This window comes from Brassica oleracea, chromosome C4, assembly GCF_000695525.1.
Source record: "Brassica oleracea var. oleracea cultivar TO1000 chromosome C4, BOL, whole genome shotgun sequence".
Classification (NCBI taxonomy): Eukaryota; Viridiplantae; Streptophyta; class Magnoliopsida; order Brassicales; family Brassicaceae; genus Brassica; species Brassica oleracea.
The window spans coordinates 16,647,142-16,666,849 of NC_027751.1; the positions used below are offsets into that span (position 1 = coordinate 16,647,142).

Consider the following 19,708-nt stretch of genomic DNA (forward strand, 5'->3'; position numbering starts at 1 on the left):
GATTGGTCGTTTAAATCCTATGTGGACGTTCTCGATGGCTTATAGCCTCAACTTTTATATTGTATAGATTTATATAGTTATACTTGTTTGAAAGTCTTGTATTTTTAAATTAATTATTCTTTTCGTTATTTATTTTTTAATTTTTGAAAAATATTAAACATTATGTTAACTTAATATAGTATTTATATTTTTGTAAATTTACCTTATTCGATATTGATTTATATTTTAGTTTGAAATAAACATTTTTCGGTAATATTAACATTTTTAAAAATAGTAAACTTAAATAATAATTTGTCATACTATGATTGGTCGTTTAAATCCTATGTGGACGCTCTCGATGGCTTATAGCCTCAACTTTTATATAGTATAGATTCCCAAGATGAAATTTAAACCCACATTTCTCAATTTTGTTAGTCAAAAGATGATGTGATGATCTCTAGTGTTGGCAAGATGATTTTTGGAAGAGGATTGGATTTCAGTCTTTAGGGAAAAGATGATCCATAATTCCCATGGACTTGGTAATTTCTTATTAGTATCTAACATATTGAATGTTGAGGTCAAGCAAACAAGTGTTTTTGTGAGATATGAAGCAAATGTACAATCAGTGAATCTTCTGTTTGAACCATTGAATGTCTGCTGTCCCGTCTCCTCAATTCCAGCACCTCCCAACCGATCAAATGGCTGGAAGATTAGTTTCTTTCATAAAAATATCAGTATTAGCTCTTTCACTTCTTTGGTTAATTGTTCTCTCACGACGTGTCAATGAATCGTTACCAATTTTTTTCATTTCTAAAATTATTAGCTCTCAAAACCAATTTCTGGTGTTCAAGAAGCCTTTTGTCATGTAGATTAAAATTTAACATCCTTGGTAAGAAAAAAACACATCCGTTATGCTCCTCAATTGTAAACAAAACAAACCACATCCGTTATATAAAAAGATACATCTTCTCTGATTCCTTCTTTTTTACACACAAAACAGACAAGAAACTTCAATTCAAACAAATCCCTAAACCCCCTATATTATATATAAACTACAAAAACATAAACCTCTCAGTTAGGACTCGTCTCGGTTCTGTCCTCTGGGCCAGCAAGCGTCACCTGCAAACACATCCGTTTCAAACTCAGAATCAAAACAATGCAGCATATAAGTTTTTTAACTCAAATCTTTTCTTCTTGTTACTACTCACATTGCAATCACAAGCGAATCTGCGTGCAAGCATGATGGCAGCGTTTCTTTCTCTCTCAGATTCAAAAGCAACCACAAAGGACACTCCTTTCTTTGCCTGCCAATACACTGCCTGAGCTGCCGCGTTCCCACCTCCTCTCACTCCACATAGCTATTATATGACACAACAACCATTGAAAGGGAAGATGATGATGACAACCCTTAAAACGAAACGAGCATCACACTAACTAACCTGCATAGCACTAGAGTAATACTCTTTAGCAATCACCGTCTTTCCCTTGCAAAGTTTTATCCTCATTTTACCAACGTGAAACAAGTGGATAGATTCTGATGTATGGTCTTCCCCACTCATTTGCGTCACTACTACCTGTTGATTGATTACAACAAGAGGAAATGGCTTTTCAAGTTGCTGCTTTAGTACTTATATATGTCATTAGCGTGAAAGAAAAAGCTTACATTGAAATCAACATCGTGTTTTCGTACTAATGCCTCCACATAGCTACCCAGTCCAGCAGCTGTACCGATTTTTTTTTTTAACTTATTTATTCATTGATTTTTGCCATAACCAACTTTTCCACGTTTAAACTAATGAATATATATAATAGCCAGGGGTAAAGCCGAATGAAAGATTAGCCTTAGGAGTTAGGTCTTCAAAAATTTTGAAAAGGTTACATAGATATAAGCCTCCAAATTTGAAAAAGAAAAAAAAAATAGTTGAAATCTTTAATAAATCTCAGAACTGGCCCTGATAACAGCTACTAGGCAACACAAGCTACAAGAAGGAAACAATGAATGAACCTGGATCGATCTTTCCCACGGTGGATAATGAAAGCGTGTGGCCATTGTAAATGATATCAGCATGCAAGGCTCGTCCAACGTCAAAAGGCTCAGGAGCGTAAACTGATTTTGTGGCACCTGAATATTACAGAATATATGGCATTAAATATATATATTTCAGTTAGAAAAAAGAAAGAAGAAAAAAAGGTGAGGGGACCTGATATAAGCTCCTTCTTGGTGTCATCAGAAGATGAACGGTACCACTGGATCGTACATTTTGAAAGATCAGGAGCTTCATCAGAGCAAGGTCTGACCCGTAAGCAAGAACCTAGAGCTTCATTGCCATCTATTTCGTATAAAAGTGATACATTTTCCTCGCTCTTTCTGCACAGTGCCAGCTGAATAAAAAAAAATAGGCAAAGCGTGTCAGAATACATCTCTTTCTCAACCGTTACAAAATATGTGCAAAGGACCCGGGAATGTATAATTGGAATAAACTAACCTTCTTTTTAAGTTGAAGAAAATGTTTGGATTTCTCTGCAAGCTGGTTCCTCAATGCTCGGAGCTCATATTCCATATCCATTACCTAAATCCAATGCCACATGATTTTTTGACTACTAAAAAAACAGCATAAGACAAGCCACTTCAATTAAAGCAACAACCCTTTCATCTAGTACCCACCTTGCTGGGCTGATGCAGCATTTTAATCCGCCTAGCTTCTTGAACCTCTTTCATTAAATCTTCCATGTCCTGTGATATAAAACATCAATCAATACTAAACTTATATACTTTACATAAATCAACAGTATAAGCATATGTCCCGTACTAGATTATGATGAAATCACTACGTACCTGCTTCCCAGAGGCTCTAGACATCTGTTCATGTTCTCGCAGAGCTTCTTCCACTCTTTGAACAGCTGCTCTTGCACTTTCAATCTCAGCACGCGCAAAAGCTCTTTCCTCGTCCACTATTTTCTTAGCATCCTCTGAGGCCTAAGTTAGAAAATGTTGAAACTATAATCAGCAAGAAAAAAACATATTTTTCTATTGCGAGGGTGACGATATAAAAGAGAAGCAAGAGCATCCTTTACCTGCTTCAAAAAAGAGGCCAGCTTCTTCACTTCGGCTTTTTCTATGAACAGCTCTCCTTCACGCTGAGTCAACTGAACAGCTAGAGCTTCGACCTAGCAGGAGACCACAGTTTTCAAACATGCTTAAGAAATAGAGGCACGAGGAAAAACTGTTGGTGAGTACCAGATTGACTAATAAAAGACTAACCATGGCAATGGCTTCCTCAACGTCATCCTTATTTCTACCGGCAACACGTCCTCTCAGAGACTCCAATGCATCTCGAAGTTTCTTTAAAAGAACATGTTTCTCCAAGGATGTTGCTTCTTTGAGTTTCGCCTGCACCCAAATTAGTTTTTAAATATTTCATCATATCTTCACTTAAAGCTACTTAGACTTGCCTTTTTGGTTCCTATATTTCTGTATTTATAACAAAAATAGTTTTCTGTTTTCGACTCATAACAAGAAGAGATTAAAGAAAGGGGTTTTAGGAGATATAGTAAGAGACCTCCTCGGAGAGCTTAGCAGCAGCAGCCAAGCCTTTCTCGAATTTATTGGCGAGGTCGCGAACAGACATACGCTTTTGCTGGTCCATGAGCTGCGCTGTCTCACGGGCAACAACCTCTTTCATTGACAACACTTTAGGGTCATCTTTCACATCAAAGATCTGGTCATTAGCCCCAATTCTATAATTTGGGAATCTACTTGATGCGAATCTCACATCTGCTGATACTGCTGCTGCTGGAACCACTTCTTTGTGTAATGAATCCCTGAAATCTCGTGTCACCCTTGTCATTGTCCCTGTAGTATATATATATCAGCACAAATGGGAAAAAAATGAGAAATGTAAATTAAAGGAAAAAAAAAAAAAAAGAAGACACAAGTCTAAAACAGATCTGCCCGTGAATATCCCACAAATTTGAAATCGCAACAAAGAAACTCAATGCATTCCACACACATTGAAGCAAATTTACATAAAAGTCAAAACCCTAATTAACCGAAACTCAACAACTACTATACATATACCAATTTAGAAACTAAATTCGATGAATTTTGAGTAAAATTTTAGGAAAATGAAATCGAAAATCGGAAAAACGAAACACTTCTTGGGGAAACATAATATAATCGGAGAACAATGTCGGCAACGAATCTCAGTCGAGAGAACAAGACAGCCAAGGGTAAGAGCTCCTTACCGTAGTTGGATCGTTGGATTAAACTAATTGTTGTATCGGAATCCAAGTATGAGAAGGTTGTCTTGTCGGAAGACAGAAGAAGATTGGATGAAGAAGAAAAAGTGAGAGGTTTGATAGAGTCGTAAGCATTAGCTTTACTGAAAAGCAAGGACCGTGAATTTTTTTTTGTGGCTTTGGTGGAAATAATAATAATACAGTTGTTTCGAATTTTTGAGTTTTTCAACACGGGTGGTTGATGCGTGTCCCTGTAGCTGTCACGGGTTCTGTTTTCGTGTTTAACTGCCACGAAAGTTACATTATTATTTATTCTAACCATTTTAATTTCGAGGAAATAAAATAAAATAAATAAATATTCTATTAAAAAATTACTCTATGTTACATTGAAAAATAGAGCGGTGGAACAAAAAAAAAACAACTTACTCTACATATAAATAGAGTAAACTCATTTTTATTCTACGAGAAAGTGACAAATATAGTACCACTAGAACATTTTTATCTTTTTTTTTTAAAAGAGCATTTTTATCTAAAACTATATTTTATAGTGGAAAATAAAGTAGGGTTTGAGATGTCCTTAAAGCATAGCGCATATTTCTTGTTTTCGAATTTTCGGTTTTTCATTTTTGGATCGAGTACTTGTCTTGTCTCGAGGTTAAAAATAAAAATAAAAACTACTAGATAAAAATAGAAGGGGTTATTTGTGAAATAACAAAACAAAAATCAAAATTAGCTTTTAAGAAAAAGGATAGAGAGAGATAGGAAGAGAAAGTTGAGAGAGAATAAAAATTTGGTTAGTTTGTGAATTTTGATTTTTTTATTAGGTACTGTGTGCAATTTCTCAAAAAATAATTTTATTAGATAAAAGTTTGAATTTAACCTAAATGTTGCTAATGACTACTACATCAACAAGCTTAAAACTATAAGATGGGGAGGCTATTCAGTATTCAATACTTTTACTAACAAGCAGTCTAAACGTTGTACTTCTATTACTAAAAAAAAACAAGAAAACTAGAGGTTCTTTTGCTTCCTCTCCCTTCAGTTTAGGCCCTCCCGCTCAGATGGCTAGATTTCTTTTTGTTTGTCCGCTTCTTTTACTTCGCTGTTCTGTCAAAAAATTCAAAATGGTAAATGAATGTTAACATTTTTTACCAAAAAAAAAAAAATCAAGAAAACACTATATTTGATTTTAGGGAAATTTGAACGTGAAAAAAATTAATAATTCACTAACCGACTAACAACCCTAAATAGTTAGAATATAATGTGTATTTTATATAATAATACACTTCTACTCTTCTATGTACCTAAAGCAACCGGTTGAGAAAATAATTTATAATAAATAATTCATCATTTCAAAAGTAAATCGTGGACATCTAGTTTCACACATAATTCTAAGACAACTTTTAATAATAAATTTGGGGAAGGCGAATATAATTTTTCTCAGATCTTTTCAACTGGTTGTAAAACAAGGACGACAAAAAAAGACGATAATACATAATTAGCGTACTATTCCATTGACAGATTCTTGTTCTATTTTACATTGACATATTATGTAATGCGATATATTTTATTTCTATACTATTTTACAATGTTCTATTCCATTTGAAGAGTGTTTTATTATGTTTAGAAATATAGTTTGTAATTTTTTTAAGTTCTAATTATTGTTACATGTTTTGAACATGTAAAAATTGTCCTATGATCTATATTGTATAGTTAGTTTAAAATTACATAATTTTATGTACTTTTTTTATTTTGATATTTGGGTTTAGGGTTTATATTTGGGTTTAGAGTTTATATTTGGATTAGGGTTTAGTGATTACGGTTCAGGGTTTAGTATTTAGAATGTGAGATGGTATGGTTGGGGTCAGCATTAACTTCTTCCATGCAATTATGGACATTTCATAATTTCACCAATATGTACTATGTTATTTATTTGTTCCATTCTGATTGGGTTTAGAGTTTATATTTGAGTTTAAGGTTTACTGATTAGAGTTTGGTATTTAGGGGTTTGGTCCATATACTAATGGGCCGCGATCAAAGGCAAGGGCCTTGAAAAGCCGAAGCCCACAACCAGAATACGAGCTCGAAGACGAGCTGTCGAGATCGCGGAGATCGTGCAACAAGGGACAAAGATCTAGGAGCTGTTACGAACGTCACGGGGTCGACTTACTATAAAGGAGGAAGGAGAAACACGAAAGGGGACACGTTGAAACCCCTATAGAGAGAGCTACACACTTACATCGATCTTGTTGTCTTTCCACTTTTAGATTCTTTCTTTATCGATCTCGTTTGTATCACTCGATCTAGTTCAATCCATTGTATTCGATCTTATTCATCAATAAAGTCCATTTTCACCTATTGGAAACTATTTAACATCATTGTGTTCTAAAGATATCGTTGTCAACATCATTTGTCTTCCCTAGATCAAACCCCGATCACTATCAAATATTTAATGTAGATTTTAGGTTCTACACTGACCACCGAAGAGGTCGACATGATCTTCGAAGAGGTAAAACTTTAGAATTTTCTTTAAACAAATTTAACTATTTAATATAATTTAACTATATTAATATGTTTTTATAGGTGACTCCTAGAAAGAAGGGACAGACAATAGGCATAGACTCTGTTAACGGAGTTGCAAAGGCAACTTTGTCATACGCTTCGAGACGGGATGAAGAGAATTCGCAGATGAAAGCTCGGATGGATAGCCAGCAGGATCGTTTAGACTCTCTTGAAGATCTGCTGGACGTGATGGCGGTGGGAAACCCTTTAGTGCAGAGAGTATTAAATGAGAGATGAGCAGCTCTCGGGCTGCCAATACGGAATCCCGAAGATGCCGATCCAGACAATTCCCACCCGAGCACTGCCACCGACTACTTCGATAATATGTAGTAGTTTTTTTTATTTGTTTTGTTTTGTATCATGAATTTAAATATTATGTTGTGACTTTTAAATAGTTTAATAAAATATGTTTTTGATTTTCATATTTCGTTTTATATTTAAATTTTTTAAAATTTTAAAATATTAAATAATTTTTTTTATTGTTAATTTAATATTAAATGGTAAGAAACTATGTAAATTCGTTGTAAACTTTACAAGAAATTTACAATGAAATACTCGTAAGGTCGTCGTAGCGTTTACGTGGAGCTTACATCAGCAGAGTTTTAAAATCCTCGTAAGTGTTACAGGAGGTTTACATCGAAATAATACGATTAATTTACAACAAAATGTTACGTCTCGTTTACGACGAAATGTTTCTTTCCGTTTTACGAGGACAGCTTTCCTTGTAAACGTTACGAGGTGTTTACGACGAAACTTCCGTTACGACGGACGTTTAACAACGAAACGTGTTTCGACGTTAATTCGTCGTAACACCCGGTTTACGATGAATTTACAAGGAATATTGCCCTCGTAAAAAAAATATTTTCTTATAGTGGTGGACATTTATTTTTATTTTTTATAAATAAATTTCTATTTGTATAATTGATGATATATATTTTATATTAATTTATATTTATTGAAATATTATATAAATGATTTTTTAAAAAAATTTGTTGTTTTTTGTTCGTTTAATTTGATAAAAAATAATAAATACTAAAAGTTGGGATTATGCAGTTTATTAGTGGCATTAAAGTATTATTAATTAGTTGTTTTATTGAATAATCAATTTAGGAAATAGTTTATTAAATTAGGAAAAGATAAAGAATACTTAAAGTTAAATTTATTAATTATTTCAGTAGCAATACTTTGTAAATAAATTGTAAGTAGTAGGGTTATTTTTTATTTTACTCTTCTTTGATAAGACAGATAAGCGAGTACGAGTAGTATGCACCACGACTCACTTGGACCTGAAAGCTCAATTTGAAACTCTTCAGAAGAAGTCAACTAGATGAATCCAGTTAGGGAAAACAACAACACTCCCACGAGTAACACATGAATCCTCTTAAGCTATCTACAATGTTTGAAATTATTCAACATCTTAATCTACACTTTTAACATTCCCCATAAATTTTTTTCTTCCACCTATTAATTCAATATTCATTTAATTTTTACTTTTAATAATTTTACTTAACAAAATTTAACACTCTATCCACCATTTTTATCTCATATTTTTCCTCTTCTAGAATTGTATTTTATTAGCTTAAAAATGAAAATATATTTTAAAACCATAATAACTAAAAATGAAATGTTGACAAAAAAAACTAAAATTAAATAAATTTAAATTTTAAACACAAAAAATGTCTTTAATCAACTTGAAATAGTATTTTCTTAAAAATAATGATAATTTTAATGATAATGTTCTAGTAAAAATGATTTTTTCCTATATCTAAATCAAATAAACAAATCTATATTTATAAACCACAAAAATATAAATTTTGATATAATTTGTTTTCATAAGAAATGTTATTTGATACAAGATAGTTGATCTCAAGTAATTACGATATGTAAATTTTGTTTTATAAAATTCCATCAACCAGTGATATTGTTGCATGTCAATACAATTTTAAAAAGAAAATTGTTCATTTTCGATCAGTTTTTTTAGTGTGGTTTAAATTGTAGAAAATCAACATAGTAGGTCTCATAATATGCACTTTCAACCTGTTGAATAAATTTAAACACAAGGGGATATATGTTGTGCAAGATGTGAAGCCTACAGGAGTCGATAAACCATGTGTTTTTCGAATATCCTCCAACACTTCAGGTTTGGGCTTTCTCGAATATACCATCAAATCCAAAGATTTTCCCAACATCTTCTCTTTTCAAAAACATGGATCATCTTTTCTTGGAGAGTATTTCCTTAGATGGATGATCATCAGTTTGCATGGATACTATAGTACATTTGGAAATGAAAAAATAATAAAGTCTTTAGCAACCTGGATATTGATCCTAGGGAAACTCTTAAGTTGGCAGAAACATAATCAACACTCTGGGCTGAGGCACATATATTGAACGAACATAAGATAGCACAAAACGCGGAGGTTATGACACTACCGTCAATTCCAGGAAGATGGTGTTTCACAGATGGTTCTTGGAAAGAGAATGATACTTTCTACGGACAAAGTTAGTTTTGTACTCTAGGAGGATTTGATGGGCTGATGAGGACGCGAAATGTTAGAGCTAGTCTCTCTCCTCTCCATGCAGGGATGAAAGCGCTACTCTGGGCAATGAAATGTATGAGGAACTTACGGCAGTTTCAGGTCACGTTTGCAGCGAGTTGTTCTCAATTGGTGAAGATGGTTTCGGAATTTTGCAAGTTATTTGGAAGATTCAAAAATCCTGAAAGAAATTTTCCTCTGATCAGAGATCATCTATGTACCATGAACGCAAAATACTAAGGCGGATAGCCTAGCACGCAGTGTAAGAAAGTAACTGTCTTTCGTCGTTCACATGGATGCAGATCTCCCGATGTGTTTCACAGAGTCAGTATGAGTCTGTATAAGTTGATGACAAAAAAAAAACATGTTGAATAAATTTAACAAGAAGTAATCTATGTTGAGATAAGCTTGAACAAAGCTTGAGAGTCCAGCAACCTATTCCTAGTTAGATTAGGATCTTTAGAGATAAGGATCATAATAGATATGTGTGATTACAATTAGGAATAGGAAATAGTAAAGTCTTATATAAAGCAATGTCGAGCAATGACATTAGCTGTGCGTTTTTGAGAGTGATTGTGATTGAAAGGTTTTGAGTGAGTTTTATCCTTTGAGTGATTAATAAGAAAGAGTGTTTCTTATTCTTGAGTTCTTGAGTTTTATATTTGGTATCAGAGCAAACTAAACGACCTACGATCAAACGTACTCGTAAAGAAGGCAACGAGCCATGGCTGACGCGAAAGAAGAGATCGAGATAACTACCAAAGCAACTGGGCCAACCTCCATCAAATTCCCGATGCTTAGCTCTTCCAATTACACTGTTTGGGCAATGCATATGAAAATCGCTCTAAAAGTAAATAAAGTATGGGAAACCATAGATCCCAACAATAGGCATGAAGAGAAGAACAACATCGCCACTGCGTTGCTATTCCAATCCATTCCCGAGGCATTAGTACTACAAGTCGGTGATCTTGACACAGCCAAAGGAGTCTGGGATGCAATCAAAGCAAGGCACGTCGGAGCTGAGCGAGTAAGAGAAGCTCGACTACAAAGATGGCTGATTTCGATAGACTTAAGATGAAGGAGGAAGATACAATTGATACCTTTGTCGGCAAGCTATCGGAGATTTCGTCCAAATCAGTTTCTCTTGGAGAAATAATCGATGAACCAAAACTCGTCAAAAAGTTCTTGAAAACCTTACCAAGGAAAAAATATATCCACATTGTTGCGTCCTTGGAACAGGTTTTAGACCTAAATACGACGAGTTTCGAAGATATAGGCGGCATGCTAAAAGCATACAAAGAAAGGATATGTGAAGAAGAAGAGGAAGAGCAACATCGAGATGATCAAGGGAAGTTAATGTATGTTAATTCAGAAACGCAGCATGAGAATTCATATGGGAATGCCAGAGGAAGAGGACAAGGTGGTCGCTTTGGTTGGAGAGGACGAGGACGAGGCCGGTATGGCTCTTATCAACAGCAAAGAGACACGTATAAACAAGGGCAGGAGAGAAGTACAGCCCACATTACATGCTTTCGCTGCAATAAGACCGGACATTACACAGTTGACTGCCCCGATAGATTACTTAAGTAGCAAGAAAGGGTTGAGAACAAGGATGATGGTACGGAGGAGGCTGATAATCTAATGGTACACGAGGTAGTTTACCTCAACGAGAAGAAGGTGAATCCAAGCGTGTTTGAGACTGAGCAAAACTTGGATAACTTGTGGTATCTTGATAATGGCGCTAGCAACCATATGAGTGGAAACAGAGCATTCTTCGTTGATCTAGATGAAGAGGTCACTGGAAAGGTTCGGTTCGAAGATGATTCGCGCATAGACATAAGAGGCAAAGGATCAATTCGTTTCCGTCTGGAAAAAGGCAAGAAGAAGATGTTAAACGACGTTTACTATATTCCAGGTTTACGAAGCAATATAATAAGTCTAGGACAAGCCACATAGGTTGGATGTGAGGTGAGGATGAAAGAAGGAACATTGATGTTGCTTGATCGTCACAGACAATTGATGGTCCAAACAACAAGATCAAAAAATAGGTTATACAAGGTTGTATTGGAGGCAGATACAACGCATTGCTTGCTTACCACAAAGGCTACTGAGTCAGGTAAGTGGCATGCGCGGCAAGGTCACGTCAATACTGAGACAACGAAGCTAATGATCAACAAGGAACTGGTCACCGGCGTACCTCGTATCATGGTTGAGAAAAAGACTTGCGTAGCGTGCTTGTATGGGAAGCAAACAAGACAATCTTTCCCTCAATCAACCTCTTTCCGAGCCAAAGGACCACTCGAATTAATACATGGAGATCTTTGTGATCCTATCACACCGTCAACGCCAGGACACAAAAGATAAGTATTTGTACTAATTGACGATTACTCTCGGTATATGTGGACAGTTCTGCTCAAGGAGAAGGGTGAAGCGTTTAAATTTTTTAAAAATTTCAAGATGCTTGCAGAACAAGAAACCGGAGCAAAGATGAAAACACTACGAACAGACAGAGGAGGTGAATTCTGTTCACACGAATTCAAGCTCTACTGTAACGCAAACGGAGTTGATAGACATCTAACCGCGCCATATTTGCCGCAGCAGAATGGGGTCGTTGAGCGACGCAACCGCACCTTGATGGAGATGACAAGGAGCATCCTTAAACACATAAGCGTACCAAACTGGTTATGGGGTGAAGCGGTGAGACATGCTACATACTTGATTAATAGGATTGCAACACGCTCATTGATGGGGAAAACGCCATATGAAGCCTTGCGCTGTAAGAAACCAAGTCTCGCCCATCTTAGAACTTTCGGTTGCGTTTGCTATGCGAGAACAGATACAGCTTGGAGAAGGAAGATTGATGATTGGTTGAGAGCCCTAGTTCACCTCGTAACAGAGCCGGGGTCAAAGGCCTATCGTTTACTTAATCCCTCAAGCAAGAGGATTATAGTAAGTCGTGATGTAGTGTTCGATGAAGAAAAAGCTTGGAATTGGGAAACACCCAACACAAACGATGATGGCAACACCAACTCTATCGTCATTAATGTACAAAGCAACGAGAAGGAGGAAGAAACTCAAGGGATGAACGATAATGTGACCAATGAAGAGGTCGATGAGGACGAAGAAGGCGATGATGGTGGGATCGAAGAAGAACAGTCCCAGCCAAGACGATCCTCTCGAGTAAGCGCCAAACCTTCTTATTTGGATGACTACATTCTTCTTGCTGAAATCGAGTGTGAGAGACTCTTGATGGTCATAAATAATGAACCTTGGGATTGGAGTGAAGCAAAAGACATGAGAGTATGGGTTAAAGCTTGTGAAGAAAAGATTTGTTCGATTGAGAAGAACAATACGTGGGTTCTTGTTGACTTACCAAAAGGTTTCAAGGCAATCGGATTGAAGTGGGTATTCAATATTAAGAGGAATGCTGATGGGAGTATTAATAAATACAAGGCACGGTTAGTAGCAAAGGGTTATGTTCAAAGGCATGGGGTTGACTACGATGAAGTATTTGCGCTTGTAGCTCACATTGAGATTATCAGATTGGTAATAGCAGCATCACGAGGTTGGGAAATACATCATCTTGATGTAAAAACCGCTTTCTTGCATGGAGAATTAAAGGAAGAGGTCTATGTTAAACAACCAGAGGGTTTCGAGGTCAGAGGAGAAGAAGACAAAGTGTACAAGCTAAGAAAGGCTCTTTACGGTCTGCGTCAAGCTCCAAGGGTGTGGAAAGTAAAGCTCAACCAGATACTAAAAGGTCTAGACTTTCAGCGTTGCTCAAAAGAGCCATCACTCTATCGAAGAGAAGATAAACGTGGAGTGCTGATCGTGTGTGTATATGTTGATGATCTACTTGTCACGGGCACCACAACACAAGCAATCTTTGAGTTTAAACGGGAGATGTCAAGGTCATTCGAGATGAGCAACCTAGGGAAATTGACATATTATCTTGGTATTGAGGTAAGACAATTCGAAGGAGGGATAGTGTTGATGCAAGATTTATATGCTCGAAAAATCCTAGAGGAAACAAGAATGCACTCGTGTAATCTGACCCACATACCGATGGACATGAATGTAAGACTGTCCAAAGGTACGGATGAGTCGAGTATTGACGAGACAAGCTATCGAAGAAGCATTGGATGCCTCCGTTACCTGCTACACACACGCCCAAACCTCTTCTTCAGCATTGGAGTACTCAGCCGGTACATGCAAGAGCCGAAGGAGTCTCGTGGCTCTGCACTTAAACATGTACTAAGGTACCTACAAGGCACAACTTCGCTTGGTCTTGTGTTCTCACGATCAACGCAACTTGAACTAGTGGGCTACAGCGACAGTTCACACAATGTTGATGATGATGATGGCAAAAGCACAACTGGCCATGTATTATATCTTGATGGAAGTCCGATAACATGGTGCTCCCAGAAGCAAGAGATCGTCGCACTATCATCATGTGAAGCCGAATTTATGGCTGCTACAGAGGCAGCAAAACAGGTGATTTGGTTACAAGAAGTACTTGGTGAGATCGTGGGAAAATCATGCAAAAGGATAACAATACGGGTTGATAATAAGTCTGCAATTGCACTTACTAATTTCATGGACGAAGTAAACACATACATAGGAGGTTTCACTTCATCAGAGAATGTGTGGAGAATGAACAAATTGAAGTGGAACATGTATCCGGGAATGAGCAGAGAGCAGACATACTGACCAAGGCACTTGCGCGGATAAAATTCAAGGAGATGAGAAGCCTTATTGGAGTTGAAGATGTAAGTGAAAATGAGTTCAAGCTTAAGGGGAGAATGTTGAGATAAGCTTGAACAAAGCTTGAGAGTCAAGCAACCTATTCCTAGTTAGATTAGGATCATCTTTAGAGATAAGGATCATAATAGATATGTGTGATTACAATTAGGAATAGGAAATAGTAATGTCTTATATAAAGCAATGTCGAGAAATGACATTAGCTGTGCGTTTTTGAAAGTGATTGTGATTGAAAGGTTTTGAGTGAGTTTTATCCTTTGAGTGATTAATAAGAAAGAGTGTTTCTTATTCTTGAGTTCTTGAGTTTTATAATCTACATCAAAATTTTGGATTTTCAACAAGTTCATTGCTTGTCACTATTGAAAGTTTTATTCAACAGGTCCATTGTATATGGTTTTAGAAATTCATTTTTGAATAATATAGATAGGTACACCAAACATGTGTAGCAAAGTAAGCAGAGACTAACACAACTCAAAGTGTGGAGAACCTGTTTATTTGAGGAGAAAATTTTGTCTTATTTTTCAGTTCAAATTAAGAAACTTTTTCGAGTTCAAAATAATTGAGGGGTTTTAGGAATAACCCTTTCTAAAAGCATAATTTGTTAAGATTATGTTTAATAAGTTGGGATTAACTTGAGTAAATATGTAAAAGGAGATAGGTTTGGAACTTTTATTCAGCTTTTCTACTTGATGGAACTTTGGCCGAAAAATATCAAAAACAATAGCCAATAATGAGTAATTACATGTATCTCTCGGATCCTTGGGGCTATGTTTCTAGAGGTTTAGAACCTGCTAGCTTTGATTTCTACAAATGTATCTCAATCATGTATCTCTCCTTGTATGTTTCCTTGTTTTAAATTTTAATGGAAATTCAGTGTGAAAAAAGAGTAATTACAAGGTTTCCCCTCTTCTGGATTTAAGACTTTTATACAGTTTCATTTAAGAATCGTAGTAGAGATGTAATATGTTTTGAGAAAATGACTAGGATAGCACTAAAAAGTTTTTTCTCACAAATATAGCTTCTAAGAATAAAAATGATCAAAATAGCACTTAATGTTTTATCAAAAGAGATAAATATACACTTAACTCTAATGGTAAATTAATTTAGACATTAGGGTTTAGAGTTAAGGAGTGGGGTTTAGGATTTAGGGTTTAGAGTTTAGGGTCTAGAATTTAGAGTTTAGAGTTTAGGGTTTAGGGTTTAGAGTTTAGGGGTGAGGTTTAGGCTTTAGGGTTTAGAGTTAAAAGATGGGGTTTAGAGTTAAAAGGTGGGGTTTAGGATTTAGGATTTACGGTTTAGAGTTTAGGGTTTAGAGTTGGGGAGTGGAGTTTTGGGATAAGATTTCAAATTTTAAAAATAAAAAAAAAATAATTTTTTAAAAAAATAAAATGCTATTTGGGTCATTTTAGTTTTTGAGGGCTATTTTTGTGACATAAATTTAGAAAAGTGCTATTTTGGAGATTTGTCGGATATGTTTTTGCTGGCTTTGGAAGTTCTCCTCTACAATATAAAGTCAGCGGAAGTTACGACCGTTCCTAGTTGAGAGAATTACTTGTTTCCATGGATCATGAGCCAAACAAGTCTTCGAAGTCGATGACCATAATGAAAAATAAGCCGTTGGTGTCATCAAGCCACCACAAATTATGTAACAGGATACTTGGAAGGTGATTTTTTTAAAGCTTAAATAGTTGTTGAGACTTCAGATTTGGATAAAGGTTTCATCGCATACTAATGAAGGCTGTTATATACAAGAAGAGAGCTGGGTGGAGGTTCTGTGTCAAGGAGGTAGTATGTCAGTGAATCATCCTTTTGTGACTGTTCCACGGAGGCACGGACTTTCCGGGACTAGTTCGTTCGGGACGAGTTTATCAGTGGAACGAAAAGAACAACCAAATAAGCAAAAGGAAGAAGGCACTATGAAAGAGGACGAAGAGAAGAACGTGACTGTTAATGCACCGGTGCAAAAAAAAAAAAATTTGTATATTCCAGCACGGTCCAAGATTTGGAAACTCTACCAAACCAATCGCCAACTTCGTCTGAATGCAAAATCTCTCTCTATATATTGATAAAATCCAAACCGATAACGATTGCTCAACAGTCAACAAGTGTTAATCATGATATCAGATATCAGAGAAGAAGGTCTCATGTCAGACCCAGTACAAATATCAAACATAAGGAAAAGTGTAAAAAAAAACGTACACGGTATGTGTACATCCAGAACATTTCCTCCCAACTCAGCTTCGGGTTCTTCAACTTTGTTATACTCCCAAGCTCATCACTGCCTTAAGAAGACGACCCTACGGAACATATCATCTTCTAAAACGGTGAATCAAGATACGGTCAAGTGGAGGGGAGATTTGTATCCGTCAACATCAACAGACTTGCCCCCAGCATATCCATGGGTTTTGTGAGATACATACACGTAGATCCTGGTTTTCCTGAATAATGCAAAGATTATGTAAACTACGAAAAAAGCGGAGTGCAATAATCCTGCAAGAAATGAGCTCTCACAGTCATATAAGTGGATAACATGCAGCTATTTCTGTGGCTCCTCCTCAGACTCTGGTTCCCATACAGCAAGAGTACTCATGCCCTGTTACATTAATAGACGATTAGCAATAAAACAATAAGCAATTTAATCAGAAAAATACCCCACTTCCCCTTACCGGTGTAGTCTTTTGATTTCTCTCAATGTTTTGAATTCTACCTTTTTTTGCCTCCAAATAAGATGCAAAATTAAATATATAGATCACTTGCAAATCCATGCTTGACCTTTCAAATATACACTCTTCATTTCCGATACTGAGATCTCCTGGTCTTCATAGCACGCTTAACTACAGCAAACAAATGTTCAGGCAGTGTAATATCCTTTCCTGACAACTCGGTAACAAGTGCATCTGTGCATCCTTTGCGATGACAAGCAGATATTAGAACATTGTAGGTCACATTATCAGGCTTCAGCCCACACTCTATCATTCGATAAAGGATGTCCGTGGCGATATCTACGTTGCCAATCTTGCAATGGTGATTCATCAGAACAGTATACATCTTAACGTCTGGTTCTATACAAGCAGCTCCTAACTTTTTCCAAATCTGTTTCGCTTCTCCTCGAAGAACGCAACCCATCTCTCTATCCAACCTCAGATAACCATGAAACAAAACCGTGTATATTATCAAATCAGGTTTTATCCCTCTCTGCTTCATCGCTTCGAAAAGATCACTGGCTTTCTGCAACTCCATTAGCCTAGAGTACGTCTGAATCATGATCGTATAAGTAACGAGATCAGGGAGGTTTCCTCTCCCAACCATTTTGTCAAACACCAGCTCGGCTTCCCTCACGCTATCTACCTTACTTATCATTTTACCGTACATGCTCCTCGCGGGTTCGACTCCATAAGCCCACATCCTTTTCAGCACCCTCAGAGCTTTGCCCTGACAATTCTTATTATCCTCGTCGCAGAGAGCGGTAAACAGTTTAAAGCACAGGTTCTTGGGCAGAGGAGAGTTTAGCTCAACAAATTTTCTATAGGCGTCTTTAGCAAGGCCGGAATCACAATAGCCTTTCACCAAGCTGGCGTAATTCTCGGGGCACTTGTCTTCAAGACTCGTGAAGAACTCTCTGGCTTCTTCTAATTTACCCGCGGAACAGAGGCCGTCGATGATCACACTGTGGGTCACAGCAGTGGGCTCTACACCTTCATTTCTCATAGCTATGTAAATCTCAACCGCCTTTTCGCTATGACCGTTCCTGGCGAGCGCACCGGCAATCACGTTGTACGTGATCACATCAGGATCCGTGCCCTTTGCTCTCATCTCATCAAACAAATCGAGCGCATCGGCGAATCTGCCTTGAAGGCAGTAGCCGTCGATCAGAGTCGTGTAGTTGACGACATCAGGAACCATTCCTTTATCCATCATCTCTTCGAGCAGCTTCATAGCTTCCTCCACTCTCTCGAGCTTGCTAAGAGCTTCGAACGCGGCGTTGTAACACACCTCGTCCAGGAAAACATCCATCTCTTTGAACTCTTGGAACCTTTTCAACGCTCCCAGCCACATCGCGGACTCACGCAACGCTCCCATCTTACAGTAGCAATGGAGGATCGAACTCACGATCACGCAGTTGATCCTCAGTCCCTTTTGCAGCATCGCATCCACGATTCTCAAAGCTTTATCCAACTCCAAGCTTTTGCAGTACAAATCGATAATCTCCGAGCAAGCGTAAACATCAGGACCGATACCAAACTCCTCCATTTTGAAAATAACTTGTTCCGCGGCTTCTGCATTCATCTCCTTGCAGAATCCGCGAACCAGCATCCCGAACGCGAACCCAAGCGCGTCACCAGAGAGAGCTTTCGCATCTACCAGGTCGTCAATCAAAGCAAAAGCCATCTCTGTCTTGCCGTTCAAACAAAGCCCTTCAATAAAAGTCGTATAAGCAAACACGCTGGAAGTCTCTTCGAGCAGCCTCGCGGCTCCGTCCAAATCGCGTTTTCGACACAAGGCCTTAACCACAATCGCGTAAGTGTAGTCGTTCGCGGGCAGGCCAAGCTGGTTAAGCTGGCGGAAAAGAGCCACCACCATATCGGTTCTACCGAACTCGACCAAACGGTTCATCAAGAAGTTGCACGACTTGATGCCAGGGACGCAGCCCAGGCGTCTGCTCTGGTACAAGACATCTATAGCTTCGTCGAACATACCGAGGCCGACGTAGGCTTTAACCAAGGCGCCGGAGACTCGAGCCAAGAGGAAGTTAGAGGAGTCAGCACCTTCTTCTTCCCCGATTGCTTCCATCAGCTCCATCACGCAGAAACCACGCTCCTCCTCGTTCGTAATTACTTCGACCAGCACCGAATCTAACTTCCTGTCTAACCGCCAGCGGGAGAGGATTCTGACGAGAGCTGCGTACGCGTTGAGGTTAAGCGGGACCCCGTTTTGTTTGAGCTGGCGGAGGAACGAGAGAGCGAGGTTTGGGTCGTCTTTGGCACTGTTGAGGACTCGGAGAAGGCCGGTTTGATTGATATTGGAGAGACTGAAATCGAAGTTGTTATTCACCTGCTGTTCACAGTCTGAGAGGTTAGGGTAAGGGGCAGAGACCGTGGAGGAGAAACGCGAAGAGGCGGATGCTGCTGCTCTCCGAGCCAGTCTCAACTGTGAGAGTAATGGTGGAATTGGAGAGAACCGCATCATATTGGCGATTTGGGTTTCAGTGAGAGACGACGACAAGCACTTTTTTTTTTGTACAACCCTAAACACACCCGTTACCGGCCTTTTGAGCCAAGGATATGTTACTCTATTTGAGAATTCGGCCAAAATAAACCTCAACTTTGTACGAATTGCCAAAAGAAACATGAACTTTTGAACTGACCAAAAAAACACCAAACTTTCATTGACTTTAGAATTAATTAATAATGTTTTCGCTGACTTGCCAATTTAGCACGTCGTCAACAAATTTAACAGAAATATTTGACATCGTTTATTGTTGGCGTTAAGTGAAACGACGTCGTTTTCAAATGAGATGAAACGACGTCGTTTTACATGATTTGAAATTAAAAATATGTAAACCCCTGGATTCGAACCCAGGTTGTTTGGTCAAATGGCAAGGTCTTTTACCACTAGGCTAGTGGAACTTTCAA

At 37.6% G+C, this 19,708-nt stretch overlaps 2 protein-coding genes across 2 annotated transcripts; both read right to left on the reverse strand.

Moving 5' to 3' along the window:
• Positions 1 to 869: 869 nt before the first annotated feature.
• LOC106336582 (stomatal closure-related actin-binding protein 1) lies at positions 870 to 4,415 on the reverse strand. Its single transcript, XM_013775445.1, has 13 exons — positions 4,225 to 4,415; positions 3,540 to 3,832; positions 3,242 to 3,370; positions 3,055 to 3,147; positions 2,816 to 2,956; positions 2,645 to 2,713; positions 2,466 to 2,549; positions 2,181 to 2,361; positions 1,985 to 2,101; positions 1,643 to 1,701; positions 1,419 to 1,553; positions 1,188 to 1,337; positions 870 to 1,098 (listed from the first exon to the last, which is right to left on the reverse strand). The coding sequence occupies exons 2-13, from the start codon at positions 3,825 to 3,827 to the stop codon at positions 1,051 to 1,053; spliced, it is 1,494 nt and encodes a 497-aa protein (XP_013630899.1). The 5' UTR covers positions 3,828 to 3,832; positions 4,225 to 4,415; the 3' UTR covers positions 870 to 1,050.
• An 11,720-nt stretch (positions 4,416 to 16,135) lies between these two features.
• LOC106342687 (pentatricopeptide repeat-containing protein At2g26790, mitochondrial) lies at positions 16,136 to 19,329 on the reverse strand. The gene is made up of 3 exons (XM_013781690.1): positions 16,742 to 19,329; positions 16,587 to 16,668; positions 16,136 to 16,513 (listed from the first exon to the last, which is right to left on the reverse strand). The coding sequence occupies exon 1, from the start codon at positions 19,260 to 19,262 to the stop codon at positions 16,866 to 16,868; it is 2,397 nt and encodes a 798-aa protein (XP_013637144.1). The 5' UTR covers positions 19,263 to 19,329; the 3' UTR covers positions 16,136 to 16,513; positions 16,587 to 16,668; positions 16,742 to 16,865.
• Between the last annotated feature and the right edge of the window lie 379 nt (positions 19,330 to 19,708).